Consider the following 15,970-nt stretch of genomic DNA (forward strand, 5'->3'; position numbering starts at 1 on the left):
ACCTACGTGTACAATGTACCTGCATGTACAATGTACCATACATGTACAATGTAACTACATGTACAATGTACATATGCACGTACCTACAAATATACAAATTACTAATATAATAAGGACACAGGCGCGTACATAGGGGGGAGGGCAGTAGTCCTCTTGCCCCCCTGACTAAAATCCAGTGTACGCGCCTGTAAAGGACAGTAATCATTAATCTCATGAATACAAAAACAAATTAAACAGTTTAATACGATCCATTGCAAATTATCCAGAAGAAGAAGGCCAAATTTAATCAATATTATACTACAGTACACGAATTTGTGACCTCGTAGCTTCTCCAATTTGATTTTATGCACAAGTATTTTTTTACTTTAAGAAAGCACACGCATACAAGAAAAATGCGCACAAGTTTAAAAAAAAAGAAAATATATCCAATATCTTTTAATAAATTTCAACACATTTTAGTTTTTAAAGCTGTTTAATAAAAGAAGTAATGATTGAAAACTAAAGATTTCAATTTCTTATAATTGTGCAATTCATGACGCGATTTACCAGCTTTATAAACAAATTACTAATCGACGAACCGGTAAAAGCCTCATTTCTAAGAATAATTAAGATGCAATTTACAATATATAGAAAACGTGTAAGATGAGAGACACAACATTGTTATATCTATCTATCTACTTATCATGGTTCAGCTATCTCTCTATCCAACTGCTTGTCAGGTAATAATTCCCTAGCCCTGGTGTGTACCACTATATACTACCACCCCCTCCCCCTCCTACTCTGGTTAAAAGTGTTTAATTCTGATAGCTCATATATGTTTTTCTGCAAGAGAAATGCGTAAGTCACTTTTGGTAAGAGCCCACACAGGCCACGATTGAAACTTAATTTTTGTACATCTAAGAAATCCACCTATTGTGTAGATTGTGTAAATCTAAAAAAACACCACCCTTCATTTATTTAAGGCGATCTGAAGTATTACCCCCCTTTCTCCATTCCTATAATGCAAATTATCTTTTTTCCATCTCATGATCTGAGTTCGTTTCCTTTATGCCCTTTTTTTTAAATAATCTTTTTTGTTTCCTTATTTTCTTGTGGTTTTTAACAATTTTTTTCATCGATTTTGATGGTTATTATATCGTTAGAACTGACGAGGGTCAACCCAGACCGATATGTATTTTCAATAAAATGTGGAACTAACATCTACTTTATTTTACTCTACAGAGGTATCCATCACCATCACCAATTTTAAATTTCTTCCTATATTTTGGAGTAATAAAAAAATACCCCAACAATTATTAGATATTAAAAAAATACATCTGCAAAAAAGCTATATCTACACCATCAGGTTGCAAAAAAATAAGAAGTAGAAAATTTGAGTTGGTGGCAAAAACTCAATTCCTTTCAATTCATAAAATTTATAAAATTATAAAAAATGGGTTGAATAAAGAAGGGAGGAGAGGGTTGGCACCTTCAATATTGGGCGTGACTTAAACCTTTTGTTTCTGTAAAAGGTTTAATAAATAGGGTGGAACCCACGCTCATCAGTTCATACATCATTAATCTAATATTACTCATTAACTGTTAATTATAACTCGTTAACTTAATTAGTTTAGTGCAGACTGATTTGGATTTGTTTAATTGCTTTCACGTTGAAAAAAGGATCAAAGAAAATTTGTAATTTTTCATTATTAGGGTTTATTTTTTTTGGGGAAACAGATAATGCGAAATTTCGCGATAAAAAACGAAAATTATTGCAATTTTTCGCTAAATTGTCGCATATTTTTTCTAATTTATTTTTCCACAAAATTAATTTTCGCGAAAAAAGGCGAAATTTCCCGAACAATTTTGCGAAATACGAAAGAAAATTGTCGCGTAAGTTTTTGCTGGGTGAGATTAAAATGGAATGGATATACACACACTTTGTAGAAAATTAGATTTGGAAAAAAATGTCATTTAAAGTCAAAAATAGGAAGAAAAATAGGAGGGGAGGAAAAAAATTAAGGAAAAGTAGAAAAAGAAAAAAATTTTATGTTGAAAGGAATTCAGTTTTGCCACAAACTCAGATTTTCTAATCCCTACATCTACAACCCACTGTTGTAGACTTTAGATAGTTTGAAATATCGAAATATCACGCCATCAGGTTGCAAAGATAAAGAGTTTAAAAAATTTGAGTTTGTGGTTAAAAATTTATTCCTTTTCTAAATAATCTGATAAGGTTTGAGCTAGGAAAATGAAAATTATGTAATCTTATTAATCTATTTTATTAGATTAATTAAATAGCTCAGTTTGATTATAATTCATGTTCAAGCGATTTCAATTATTTAATTGATTGATTGAAATTGAATTGACTTAAATCAATTTTATTTGATTCCTGAAAGCAGTTCCTAGGATTAAAGAATTCATAGTTTGAAATATCTAAGACATTCACGACATTAAGTTGCAAAGATATATAAGGGATAAATCTGATGTTGTGGCAAAGTCTTAATTTCTTTGTAAAATAATCTCTCTTTTTTTCAACAGGTCAGTTTAGGGTTATAATTTTTGATCCGGATTTAGCATGATTTAGCATTTATCACTGCTTGAAAGACTTAATTTACGGAAGTAAATTTTATAACTTTAAAATGATCGCCGTGGGGAAGTGGATTTGAAAGAAAGTAATTTAGTTTTTGTTTGATGAGTTTTCTTGTGTTTGACTTTAATTTTGGTCTTTTGGAGTTAATCTTGCTAAATAATGATTGATTCTAGACAAAAGCCAACTTTTTCCGGAAGTAATTTAAAACAGAGAAATTTTGCCGTCCAGGAAAGACGATTTAAAAAAATAATTTTGTCTTCTACTTTTATAAAGTTATACGTAGTGTTATTAATGGGGTTTGGGGGGATTTTAAATAGAAGTATTTTTTCTCCATAACTATCTGGTATCTGTAGTCTCTCAATAACTATCTGGTATCTGTAGTCTCTCCATAACTATCTGGTATCTGTAGTCTCTCCATAACTATCTGATATCTGTAGTCTCTCAATAACTATCTGGTATTTGTAGTCTCTCCATAACTATCTGGTGTCTGTAGTCTCACAGTAAATATCTGGTATCTGTAGTCTTTCAATAACTATCTGGTATCTGTAGTCTCACAGTAAATATCTGGTATCTGTAGTCGCATAATAACTATCTGGTATCTGTAGTCTCTCAATAACTATTTGGTATCTGTAGTCTCTTTATACTATCTGGTATCTGTAGTCTCTCAATAACTATCTGGTATCTGTAGTCTCACAATAACTATCTGGTATCTGGTATTTCCATTTTGGTGTCAGACATCCGTCTGTGACTATCTGTAGCCGTTATTTATCCATGAGTATCTGTTATCTGGTATCTTCTCGTATCTATCTGGTGTCTTCTGAAAGCTATCTGGTAAGTGCCTAAATGTCTATCTGGTATCTGGTTTCTGTGTGACTATTTATTGATTGTTAGGAGTAAAATCAATATTCCGCACGAAGGGATTTGGACAAGGTTTCAATTCTAACCTCGGGATAAGACAACCAAACGCCTTTCCTTTATTTCCACGTCTAACTGAAGTAAATTCCACGTAAGATTGAAAGTTTTAAAACATGACTTATCTTATTGATGAGCTATTGAGGAGAAAAAACATGTTTGGAATTTCTTTCAGTGCTTAGGATCCGGATCCGTTGGATCCGCAAGATTTTGGCTTTCTGGATCCGGATCCGGATCCAAGGGGTAAAATCTCAACCAAAAATTGCAAAAAAAAACTGTTTTACTCCTAAAACCAAAATCTGAACTTTTGAAAAAAGAGAGATTATAAAATTTCCTCATTTCTGAATGGTTCATCAGGTTTTAGGATAAAAATATGCGAAAAAAAATAAAACAAAAAATTTGAAAATTCAGTAAATCAGTAAAGAAATGACCTGGATCCGGATCCATTTTTTTCTAGTGCGGATCCAGAATCCGGATCCGGATCCGAATTTAAAATTAAAGGGATCCTAAGCACTGCTGAGTTATAAATAAAATTAGCATTACATGCTTTTCTCAAGTAATGTCACATAATTATTACTTTTTTCTGCTTAAAGTACACAGAGAACCCGACCTATCTCTTTCATTGTCAAATCTCTAACTAACTCTGAGTACCCTCTATTGCATCATAGTATTATTTAAAGAAATATGGAATTCAAAAAATGTCGTCAGTGCAGGGCCTCCTGTCAAATGTTATTTTTTTCATTTAGGGTACTTGCTCGTCATGCAAATCAATCAATTATTTTTTTAACTTTTGAAAACCATTAAAATTGACATTTTGCTATGTTACTTTTAGAAATCTATTGAAATTCACATTTCTTTTCCAAAAGCTGAATTAATTACCTTAAAAATTGCAAAAAAAAGTTTTAAAAATATTAAGTTTCTTAATATATACAATATGTACAACTTTATCCATTTACTGTGCTACTTTATCAAATTATGTAAGATATATCTGAACCTCATTCTACAATAGTAATTAATATTAATCTTATAATATAGAATATCTTAATACAGCCTATCTATACTCTAGATATTGTATATAGAAATTCCCCCCCCCCCACCCTTGGGAGGGGAAAAATGACTTTGGGGAAAAAAATGAAAAAATGATAAATCAAAAGGCAACTTTTTTATTTCTTTTTGAAACTGTTTCTTCAAATTTTCATTGATTTTACCCTGAAAATCATTTATTTTACTCGCGCGAATAAAGCCCTAAAAAAATGTCCGCTCCGCGCAAGCATATATAACCGGGGAAAAATGTTTTTCTTAAAGGGGGGGGGAGGGGGAAATACGATTTTTCGAGAAAATAAAATAAACATATTGGAAGATAATTCAAAATCTTCCTGGGAACCGAAGTTTTTGCTCTAAATTGTCAAAATTTCAACATCAGGAGATGATTGAGGGTATTCCAAGATATGTTAGGGAAATCGTTTTTCCCAAAAAATTACAAATAGTTTTAGGGATACTAAGAAAATAACAAGCTTACATGATCTTGTTGTGAATTTAAAGATTTTGTGAAAATGTTTTTAAGATAAAATAAATGTGTCTACGAATTTGTTAATTTGTGTCTAATAAATGTGTAAAAATGTCTAATAAAGGAGTAAAAATGTCTATTAAATGTATAAAATGTCTAATAAATGTGTAAAAATGTCTAATAAATGTGTAAAATGTCTATTAAATGTTTAAAATGTCTAATAAATGTGTAAAACTGTCTAATAAATGTGTAAAAAGTTTAATAAATGTGTAAAATGTCTAATAAATGTGTAAAAATGTCTAATAGATGTATAAAATGTCTAATAAATGTGTAAAAATGTCTAATAAATGAGTAAAAATGTTTAATAAATGTGTAAAAATGTCTAATAAATTATAAAAATGTCTAATAAATGTGTATAAATGTCTAATAAATGTGTAAAAATGTCTAATAAATGTGTAAAAATGTCTAATAAATGAGTAAAAATGTTTAATAAATGTGTAAAAATGTCTAATAAATTATAAAAATGTCTAATAAATGTGTATAAATGTCTAATAAATGTGTAAAAATGTCTAATAAATGTGTAAAAATGTTTAATAAAAGTGTAAAAATGTCTAACATGTGAATAAAAAGGTCTAATAAATGTGTAAAAATGTCTAATAAATGTGTAAAAATGTCTAATATATGAGTGAAAAGGTCTAAGTAATGTGTAAAAATGTCTAATAAATGTGTAAAAATGTCTAAGAAAGGTGTAAAATGTTGTGAAAAATGATTACCCCTGAAATAATGAGACACCTATCATCACTATATAATTTCGTTCAGCTGAAATCTGAATTGACACCTTATTATGTAGAAATCGTCCCAGCTGTTTCAGGAGGGGAGGGGGGGGGATGATACCAAGAAGGGAGTAAAGGGGGGGGGAAGATATTTTAATGTACAGACTGTTTTTGTTTTGTTATTTTTTTGTGTATCTTCTAAAAACCAATCAAGGTTCTATTTCAAGTAGATTTTAGAAAGTAAATACTAAATAGAGACTTTGTTGAGTATTGTTTACTTTAAAAAAATTTGAAAATGAAATTGAAAATTTTGAAAAATAGATTTTAAAATTTAAGTTTGTGTCCTTCAAAAACTTTAATAAAAATATAATTTTAAATTAAAAAATTAAAGAAAGTTTTATTTTTTTTACAAGAACATGCTCTAATGCCAGAATCAAAATTTTACAATCCTCCTTGAATAATTTCATTCCACGACGCTCTTCCATTTGTTTTGAATAAATTTAAGCCTGTTTTATGCATTGGGTGGATTTGTGTTCAGAACGTGAGAAGGGGGAAGGAAAGGGTTTTCAGAAACTTCTTCGTTTCAAGTGAAAAGAAAGTTCCCATTTTTTATCAATTATTTCTTTGTCTTACAACCTTTCAGCAACAAAACGAAAACAATTGAGGTGTAATGTGTACACTGTACACCGTACACTTGCTGGTTTTGTACTGTACTGTACTGTACTGAAAATTCATGGGATGAAAACATAGGGGATGATAGTTTCCTACCTGTGTGCTCAGTTAGCTGTACTGTACACTTACAACTGCTTACTAATAATGATATACTATAGATTAGGCTAGAATCTCCTTATTATAATAAACATATATGCAGTACGTTCTCGATATAGTTGATGGCCTATATCATTAGTAAAGGATTAGCGTACATCATCACTCTATACACTATAACCTCGTTGCATGGAAAGTATAAAACGAGGCTGTACGTCTGACGAGCTTTTCATAAAGTGGTCTATATACATACCTTTCTCGTGTCTTAAAAATTGACAAAGATAATAGATATTAAGACAATTTTTATTTAGTAAATAAATTTTTCAATATCTCAAGACCAGGCGTTTTCGATATTAGATCTGTCAGTGTAACCTGGAATACTGCAATTATTGTGTTAAAAAAATGTCACATGGATCGAAGACGATATAAAAGTCGTCACTTAATTTCATGTTTATTGGGACACCCTGTATATACTGTGTAACTGTACCGAAAATGTGACTACACCCCTAAACCGGCCCTGATTCCCCTGATCCTTGTGTTTCAAACATTGTGTTTAAGTAGCCCCCGTATTCTGAATCTGATTAACACCATCTTTATGAACCAATAAAATGTTATTTTTTTTGCTAAACCCGTTTCATCAAGATTTGATAAAAATCAGGTGGGAAAAATTTATCTTGACTAATGTATTCCGTTCCACCCTGTTAGACAAGATAATAACGGTCAATTTTGACGAAACGCCCATTCCCAGTATCAAAAGAAGTTATTTAAAAAAACTTTGCAATATTTGACCTGGAAGCTTCGGAAAGAAAAACATATACCTCTGTTATGTTCCTCTGTGTACTATAAATATTTATTATAAAACATCATAAATTTTCTTTCTTGCTACCAACATGTCTCCATCAGCGACAAAAACCATATTTGTCTTACTTTTTCAAACTTTCTTATACAATTTGTTTTCTAAATTCTAAAATGTGAACAAATACATGGCATTAAATAAATATTAACGAAACTTTCTTCCATCAGAATCTTTCAATACACTTTTAAATATAAAATGTTGAAAATTAATTAATTGAGGCCAATTTCCAATTATACAATCTTTTCATCTTCCCAAAAGGAAAGAGTAAGAGATGTTTGTTTAAGCCTCAAATTTTAAAACAATTTCAAGATTTTGATCTTACTGTTTCACTATCTAACTTCAATTGAAGAAAATTACTATTTACAATTATCAATTACGTACAATGTACATCCTGTAAAATTTTACATTGTCATTTAATATCATCATTGGTTATCTATCTATCTATGATAGTTAGTTCTAATCCCATAGATAGGTTTGATATTATACTATAATACTACCATTTTCTATCCCCCTGTCCTCATCTCATTCCCTCCTATTTCCCTATCCACTCCTATTCCCCTATTCACTCCTATTCCCCTATTCACTCCTATTCCCCTATCCAATTCCCATCCCTCCTTTTTCCCCTCTCGAGCCCTCCTATCCGGCCCTTTTCAGTCCCATTCCCATCCAATTTTGTCATCCCTTCCTCATCCCGTCCTCATCCTTCCTCATCCCTTCCTCATCCCTTCTTCATTCTTTCCTCATTCTTTCCTCAGTCTTTCCTCATCTTTTCCTCATTCTTTCCTCATGCTTTCCTCATCTTTTCCTCATTCTTTCCTCATCTTTTACTCATTCTTTCCTCATTCTTTCCTCATCTTTTCCTCATCCATTTCTCATCCTTTCCTCATCTTTTCCTCATTCATTTCTCATCCTTTCCTAATCCCTTCCTCATCTTTTCCTCATTCTTTCCTCAGTCTTTCCTCATCTTTTCCTCCTCAATCTTTCCTCATGCTTTCCTCATCTTTTACTCATTCTTTCCTAATTCTTTCCTCATCTTTTCCTCATCCATTTCTCATCCTTTCCTCATCTTTTCCTCATTCATTTCTCATCCTTTCCTCATCCCTTCCTCATCTTTTCCTCATTCTTTCCTCAGTCTTTCCTCATCTTTTCCTCATTCTTTCCTCATGCTTTCCTCATCTTTTCCTCATCCATTTCTCATCCTTTCCTCATCCCTGAGTTCCTGAGTTCACCTCAGCTATGAGATTACAATTATAAATTAGAATCACAACATTGAGTAAACAGTAAACTTGATAAACTTACTTAATAAAGGGGTTATAATTTTTGATCCGGATTTAGCATGATTTAGCATTTATCACTGCTTGAAAGACTTAATTTACGGAAGTAAATTTTATAACTTTAAAATGTGCTATTGGTTTTGAGAGCTGTCTGAATTTTAGGCAAAATAGATCTTTTATGAAACCTACTCCTACAAATGATAGTGTTGGAATCACAGACTTAGATTGTGGGACGAAATTGACATTGAAATTCTTGACATTCTTGGTGGTTTTTAGTTTTTAGTTTAGGTTAAAACTAGCTTTCTACGTTAAAACTACAAAATATGGTTTGAAATTTTTTTTTGTAGGCATTGATTTTATTGAAATAGTTTGTAAACAAAATATCCTCCCCTGCCAAGCATTAAAGTTTGAACCAAAAATAATTATATTTAACATTGAAAAGATCTGGCTGATTAAAAAAATCTGAAAAGGGACTGTAAGCGTAATTTCAAGTGATCCTCCATGTAAACATGACAATGCCCGATTCACAACGGTACCATTTAAACTTTATCGTATCAATAAGAGGAAGGTTTTGTAATTTTTCTAGATTTTAGAATTAAGATCTGATAATTTCTATTTGTTTTCCTGCAGTGGAAATGCGCAATTCACCTTTGTAGAGAAACCACAATTGAAAATAATCAGTTTTTAATATTATAAACATCTATATCTAATTATAATTGATCAGAAAAGCTTGTAAGTGTACCGTTGTGAATCGGACATGGACATCTTTGCGGAGGGTCACTATTCACTAGGCGTTCACTCCCTTTACAAATATTTGGCGCCTTTATGAGAAAGGAAAGAAAGGATGGTGCAACTATGATTTTTAAAAAAGGAAAGAAAGGATGGTGCAACTATGATTTATAAAAAAGGAAAGAAAGGATGGTGCAACTATGATTTATGGCAGGGCGTTAACTTGCTTTTGTTGCTGCCCATTAGTTGGGGTTTAACCCCCTCAACCCTCACTAACACACTCCTATATCTGGTCGAGGGAGGGCCCCTTCCCCCCCCTCGCCAACACACTCCTATATCTGGTTGAGGGAGGGCCCCCTTCCCCTCCCCCCCTCCTCACCAACACACTCCTATATCTTGTTGATCTGCAAGAAAACAGATTAGATTGCAATAAAAATTGCAAAATAAAATGTTTGCAAAATCTCAGTAATTCCACTTTTTCCCCCTCCCCTGACCCTTTTAATTCTTTGAGATAAATAAATAAGAAAACATCAAGCAATTCTTTCAAACAGAGAAAAAAATTTCCTTTTGATTTTTAAAATATTGAAAATATTTTAAGATGATAAAATTTTGTTTGTTTTAATGACCCCCTCCATATGGTATTAAGATAAACATTTCTTTATCTCCTGAATTGGTTCGGTAGCTAGACTTAAGAACATTTAAAAGATATGGCGACTACGTTAGCCGCCATTGGGGATATCTTTAGGATTTGAAGAAAACTGAATTGATTGAGATCACCGTAAACTAGGCAAAATGCGTCATTACTTGTACAACTTTGAGCTCTCGTAGCACCTCTAGTTTTGAAGGTATGCACAAGTTAAAGAAAAAGAAAGTTTTAGGCTTGAATTAAAAATATTTTTGTTCATATCAAATAGTTCTTGAATAAGATTAGTTCTGATAAGAAGTTTAATCTTACGTGCATTAACTTTAGTTTAACGTGCATTAACTTTAGTTTAACGTGCATTTACTTTAGTTTGACGTGCATTAACTTTAGTTTAACGTGCATTTACTTTAGTTTAACGTGCATTAATTTTAGTTTAACGTGCATTACCTTTAGTTTAACGTGCATTAACTTTAGTTTAACGTGCATTTACTTTAGTTTAACGTGCATTGACTTTAGTTTAACGTGCATTTACTTTATTTTAACGTGCATTAACTTTAGTTTAACGTGCATTTACTTTACTTTAACGTGCATTAACTTCAGTTTAACGTGCATTAACTTTAGTTTAACGTGCATTAACTTTAGTTTAACGTGCATTTACTTTAGTTTAACGTGCATTAACTTTATTTTAACGTGCATTTACTTTAGTTTAACGTGCAATGACTTCAGTTTAACGTTCATTAACTTTAGTTCAACGTGCATTAACTTTAGTTTAACGTGCATTTACTTTAGTTTAACGTGCATTTACTTTAGTTTAACGTGCATTAACTTTAGTTTAACGTGCATTAACTTTAGTTTAACGTGCTTTACTTTAGTTTAACGTGCATTAACTTTAGTTTAACGTGCATTTTCTTTAGTTTAACGTGCATTAACTTTAGTTTAACGTGCATTTACTTTAGTTGAACGTAAGATTCCGAGGCCCCCAATTATTTCTTTATGATTTAACAGTTCAACCTCATTGTTTGGGCCCAACATAGGCTTAGTTTGAATCAATTTTTTTCGTACAAAAAAAAACATTTGTTTGTGATAAAAAATTTACTTGCTTTGATTACATCTTTTTATCGAAATTGATTTTAAGGTTTCGGAAAAGCCTATGCATGGGCGGTGTATAGGTTGTTGGTTGGTAAAGGTTTTTGCTGTAGGGTTTTTCCATCTTTTTACTCCAGAGTATAAATGGGTTCCTTGGAAAAACATGTGGGGCAATCTAAGGGGGGGTTTAGGCCATGACAAACACTTTTAAGGTTCTTTCATTCACAACTTTTTTATTTGAAGATTATACAGGTGTCTGGTACACATATAATTGCGTAATCTTAGAGGGGTGTATATTTCCTTAAAAAATCATTCCCCCTTTTTTGAAAATCATTTTTCCTCCAAACTTTAGGAATGTTTAAAAAAATTTTGTTTTTTGAGGTTTCTTTTCTGAATAGGAGAAAATGATAGATTTTTTGGGGGGGTGGGGTGGGAAATGAATAGAGTTTTGGGGAAAAAATATCAAAAACGAAAAAAAAACTTGCCTGAGGTGTAAAATGTAGATGCCCAGTTTATCTTGAATGTAGATGCCCAGTTAATCTTTTTCCCCCCAAATTCATGAAAAATCCATTTCCCTCTTCTACAAAGCTGTAATCCTAGGATCTGTTATCATTTCACATATATTTTGGTTTTTGTTAAACCATATAATATTTGATCTAAAAAATTCCAAAACATTTTATTTTTGGTAGAATTAAAATATTAGGTATTAAATTGGACCCATAAACATTTAATGACAATCACACAATTTTTTATTACTGAATTATTAAAAATGCATTCACATTTCTTAACTTAAAATAAGTAATTTATTGTGGAGACCAATGTGTTTTCAATATTAAAATATATAAAAAACTAATATAACTCATCTCTATATAATTCTAATTGTAGCCAAAGGTTAAAATACCAAAATTTTAAATAATCAGGTTGCAAAGATGTTTAGATTTAAAATCTAATAATCAGTGTCTTCGCTAAAAAACCTTTGTTTTGTATAAATCCTAGTTTTGATAAAAACATTTACAATGTTTTTCAATTTAAAATGTCGCATTGTTTTTACAATCAAGAAGAAATTAAGGGAAATTTAATCCTGAAAATTTTATAAAATGCAAATATTTTTTAAATATTTTTAAAATTTCTGATTAAAACATTGAGAGCTATCTTTTTTAAAAGTATACAATAAGGCTAAGACTGAAATGTCTTTGCTTTTTATTATTCATATTTTTAAAATTTTCGCCCTATTTTAACAAACAAATCCCATGTGATACAAATCCTCTTGTAAAGGAGTTGTTGGAATTCAGAACTCTGAATCAAGATTTCTTTGAAATCTGGATTCAGAGTTTCCAACATTGTTCTTTGAATTTAAACTTTAAAGTCTGATTAAAGTTTCTACCACAAACTCTGATTTTTTAATTTCTATATCTTTGCAACCCGATGTCGTAAACCTTGGATAATTCAAATAGTCTTAAGTTTGAAATACAAAGGTTTCCACCATCAGGTTGCAAAAATATATAGAGAATAGAAAATAAAAGTTTGTCACGAAGACTCAATTCCTTTTCTCTAGAACTTTCTGTAATCCTCTTTCAATAATATGATGGTACGCGAACTTCGAGTGACACTACATGCAAAGAATGCCCGATTCACAATTGTCCCTTTTATCTGACCCATAAAGTGGTGAATATATTGTCGTTTTTAAGTGTTTAATTCTGATAAGTCTTTTATGGTTTCCAGCAACAGAAATGCGCAATTCACTTTTGTAGTGAAACCAAGAAAGAAAATAATCAATTTTAAAGATTAAAACATTGATATTTAATTCATATTAGATTGGGCAACTTTTTCAAGGGTATCGTTGTGAATCAGACATTGTCATCTTTGCTTGGAAATTACGCCTTCAGCCCTTTTCATGTTTGAAAAATATTCATTTTTTAACTTTGAACAAAAATTTATTTAAAGGTTTGTTTATAAAAACAATTAAACGTTTTGTTTTCAGTTTCTCAAGACGAGTATGGATCGGACTGGATCCTGGATCCTGGAGTTACGAACTCAACCCTCGTCTCTCCGAGTCCAGCCTAGAGCACAGGATTGAGAAGAACGGAGAACTGTTCCTAGAACCAACCTCAAGCTGTGCCGGATACCCGGAGACAACCTTTATCAATGCCTGGAGTCTGAACCCGTCCTGCGCAGGACTAGTTTATCTAACATATCCTGTCCAAATCACCAACTCGTCCTGTCCTCTCGTCAATTCAGGACGAGGTGTAAACTACTACGGACTGGTGTGCTCCGACGATCGGACGAACTGGTGTCAGCGAGAATATAAAGACGATTTAATATGGCCGAAAGAGATCGGACGAACCTGTGGAATACAACGAACTGGCGTAGATAAATCAAGATGTTACTCTGACGGTAGGATTCATAATTTTNGAAAAAAAAGTGAAAAAACAATCTCTCTCCATAGTTTTCTATACCTTTTGGTAATTAGATATTTTGTTCAGGTCTCAGGATATGTTCAGTATAGACCCCAGTACAGGACAGATTAGTACAAACAACAAGCTGGACAGAGAGTTCATGGACGTACATTACCTCAGGTTAGTGAGTCAGTGACTGAGTAAGTGAGTGAGTGAGTGAGACGTGAATGAGTGAAAAGGCGAATGAGTGTGAATGATTAAATTATTTGGAGTATTTTCTTTACTTTCTTCCTAAACTTATATAAATCGTCCTTTTTAGTGTTGTGTAGCAGGTACTGGTGTTTTTAGTGTTGTGTAGCAGGTACTGGTGTTTTTAGTGTTGTGTAGCCCTAAACGCAATTTGTAAAAAAAACATGAATAATTTTTAACAATATTTTTTTAGGATTGTTGCAGCTCTTGTAGATGATACACAATTATCTGCAACTGCTACTTTACAGGTAATTTTCAAGTTTTGTTTATGCCTCTAAACTATTTGTTGAGTTCATTCCCTTTAAATCCTTCAATGCTCATATTTGAATTTGATATGCAAATTGCAGATACTCTATTTAAAACTTATCTCGTTTCCTGGATATTTGAAATTTTCCTGGATATTCTAAATTTTCCTGGATATTTCAAATTTTCCAGGATATTTGAAATTTTCCTGGATATTTCAAATTTTCCTGGATATTCAAAATTTTCCTGGATATTTGAAATTTTCCTGGATATTTCAAATTTTCCTGGATATTCGAAATTTTCCTGGATATTTGAAATTTTCCTGGATATTTCAAATTTTCCTGGATATTCGAAATTTTCCTGGATATTTCAAATTTTCCTGGACTGCCCATGTAAATATTCATGCTGTTCCCCTAAATTGAGTCTAAAGTTTAAGCGTAATTCATTTAATTAATTTGATTAAAAATGTGGAAGATATCGTCGTTTTCCTGACTCGATAAGTGTTTAATTCTGAACATGTCTCCATTGACTCTTAAGAGAAAGAATTTAAATTTCACTTTTGCAGAAATCTGCAAAAGAAAATAACTGTTTAAAGAAACAAAAATATGGATATCTAAATCATTGTTAAGGTGTGATTCGGGCATTGTCATCTTTGCATGGAGGGTCACTTAAAATTACGCGTACAGTCTCTTTAAGATATGCTGGGATCAACCTTTTAAATCTTTATTCGAACGTTCTTTGCTATAATTAAGTCAGCTGATTTTCTTGCAAAGTTCTATTGCTACATTTTTTATTTTAAATCTTTATACGAACGTTCTTTGCTATAAATAAATCAGCTGACGTTCATTTCTTGCAAAGTTCTATTGCTACATTTTTTTTATTTTAAATCTTTATTCGAACGTTCTTTGCTATAACTAAGTCAGCTGATGTTCTTGAAAAGTTCTATTGCTACATTTTTTTATTTTAAATCTTTATTCGAACGTCCTTTGCTATAACTAAGTCAGCTGATGTTCCTGCAAAGTTCTAATGCTACATTTTTTTTTATTTTAAATCTTTATTCGAACGTTCTTTGCTATAACTAAGTCAGCTGATGTTCTTGCAAAGTTTTATTGCTACATTTTTTATTTTAAATCTTTATACGAACGTCCTTTGCTATAACTAAGTCAGCTGATGTTCTTGCAAAGTTCTATTGCTACATTTTTTTTATTTTAAATCTTTATTCGAACGTTCTCTGCTATAATTAAGTCAACTGATGTTCCTGCAAAGTTCTATTGCTACATTTTTTATCTTAAATCTTTATTCGAACGTTCTTTGCTATAACTAAGTCAACTGATGTTCCTGAAAAGTTCTATTGCTACATTTTTTTATTTTAAATCTTTATACGAACGTTCTCTGCTATAATTAAGTCAACTGATGTTCCTGAAAAGTTCTATTGCTATACATTTTTTATCTTAAATCTTTATTCGAACGTTCTTTGCTATTACTAAGTCAACTGATGTTCCTGCAAAGTTCTATTGCTACATTTTCTTATTTTAAATCTTTATTCGAACGTTCTTTGCTATAACTAAGTCAACTGTGTCCCTGCAAAGTTCTATTGCCACATTTTTTATTTTAAATCTTTATTCGAACGTTCTTTGCTATAAATAAATCAGCTGACGTTCCTGCAAAGTTCTACTGCTACATTTTTTTTATTTTAAATCTTTTTACGAACGTTCTTTGCTATAACTAAGTCAACTGATGTTCCTGCAAAGTTCTATTGCTACATTTTTTATTTTAAATCTTTTTACGAACGTTCTTTGCTATAATTAAGTCAGCTGATGTTCCTGCAAAGTTATATTCCTACATTTTTTATTTTAAATCTTTATTCGAACGTCCTTTGCTAAAATTAAATCAACTGATGTTCTTGCAAAGTTCTATTGCTACATTTTTTATTTTAAATCTTTATTCGAACGTTCTTTGCTATAA

The 15,970-nt window shown here is 31.4% G+C and overlaps 1 protein-coding gene across 1 annotated transcript in view; it reads left to right on the plus strand.

The window, feature by feature from the left end:
- Window positions 1-13,603: 13,603 nt before the first annotated feature.
- LOC111705677 (protocadherin-like wing polarity protein stan) overlaps window positions 13,604-15,970 on the plus strand; it is a gene marked incomplete in the record, with an annotated part of 36,117 nt that continues 33,750 nt past the window's right edge. Inside the window, 2 exon segments of the mRNA XM_023478306.1 lie at window positions 13,604-13,693; window positions 13,956-14,010. Coding sequence (XP_023334074.1) covers window positions 13,611-13,693; window positions 13,956-14,010 — 138 coding nt within the window.

This window comes from Eurytemora carolleeae, unplaced genomic scaffold (genome assembly GCF_000591075.1).
Source record: "Eurytemora carolleeae unplaced genomic scaffold, Eaff_2.0 scaffold354, whole genome shotgun sequence".
NCBI classification, from domain to species: domain Eukaryota; kingdom Metazoa; phylum Arthropoda; class Copepoda; order Calanoida; family Temoridae; genus Eurytemora; species Eurytemora carolleeae.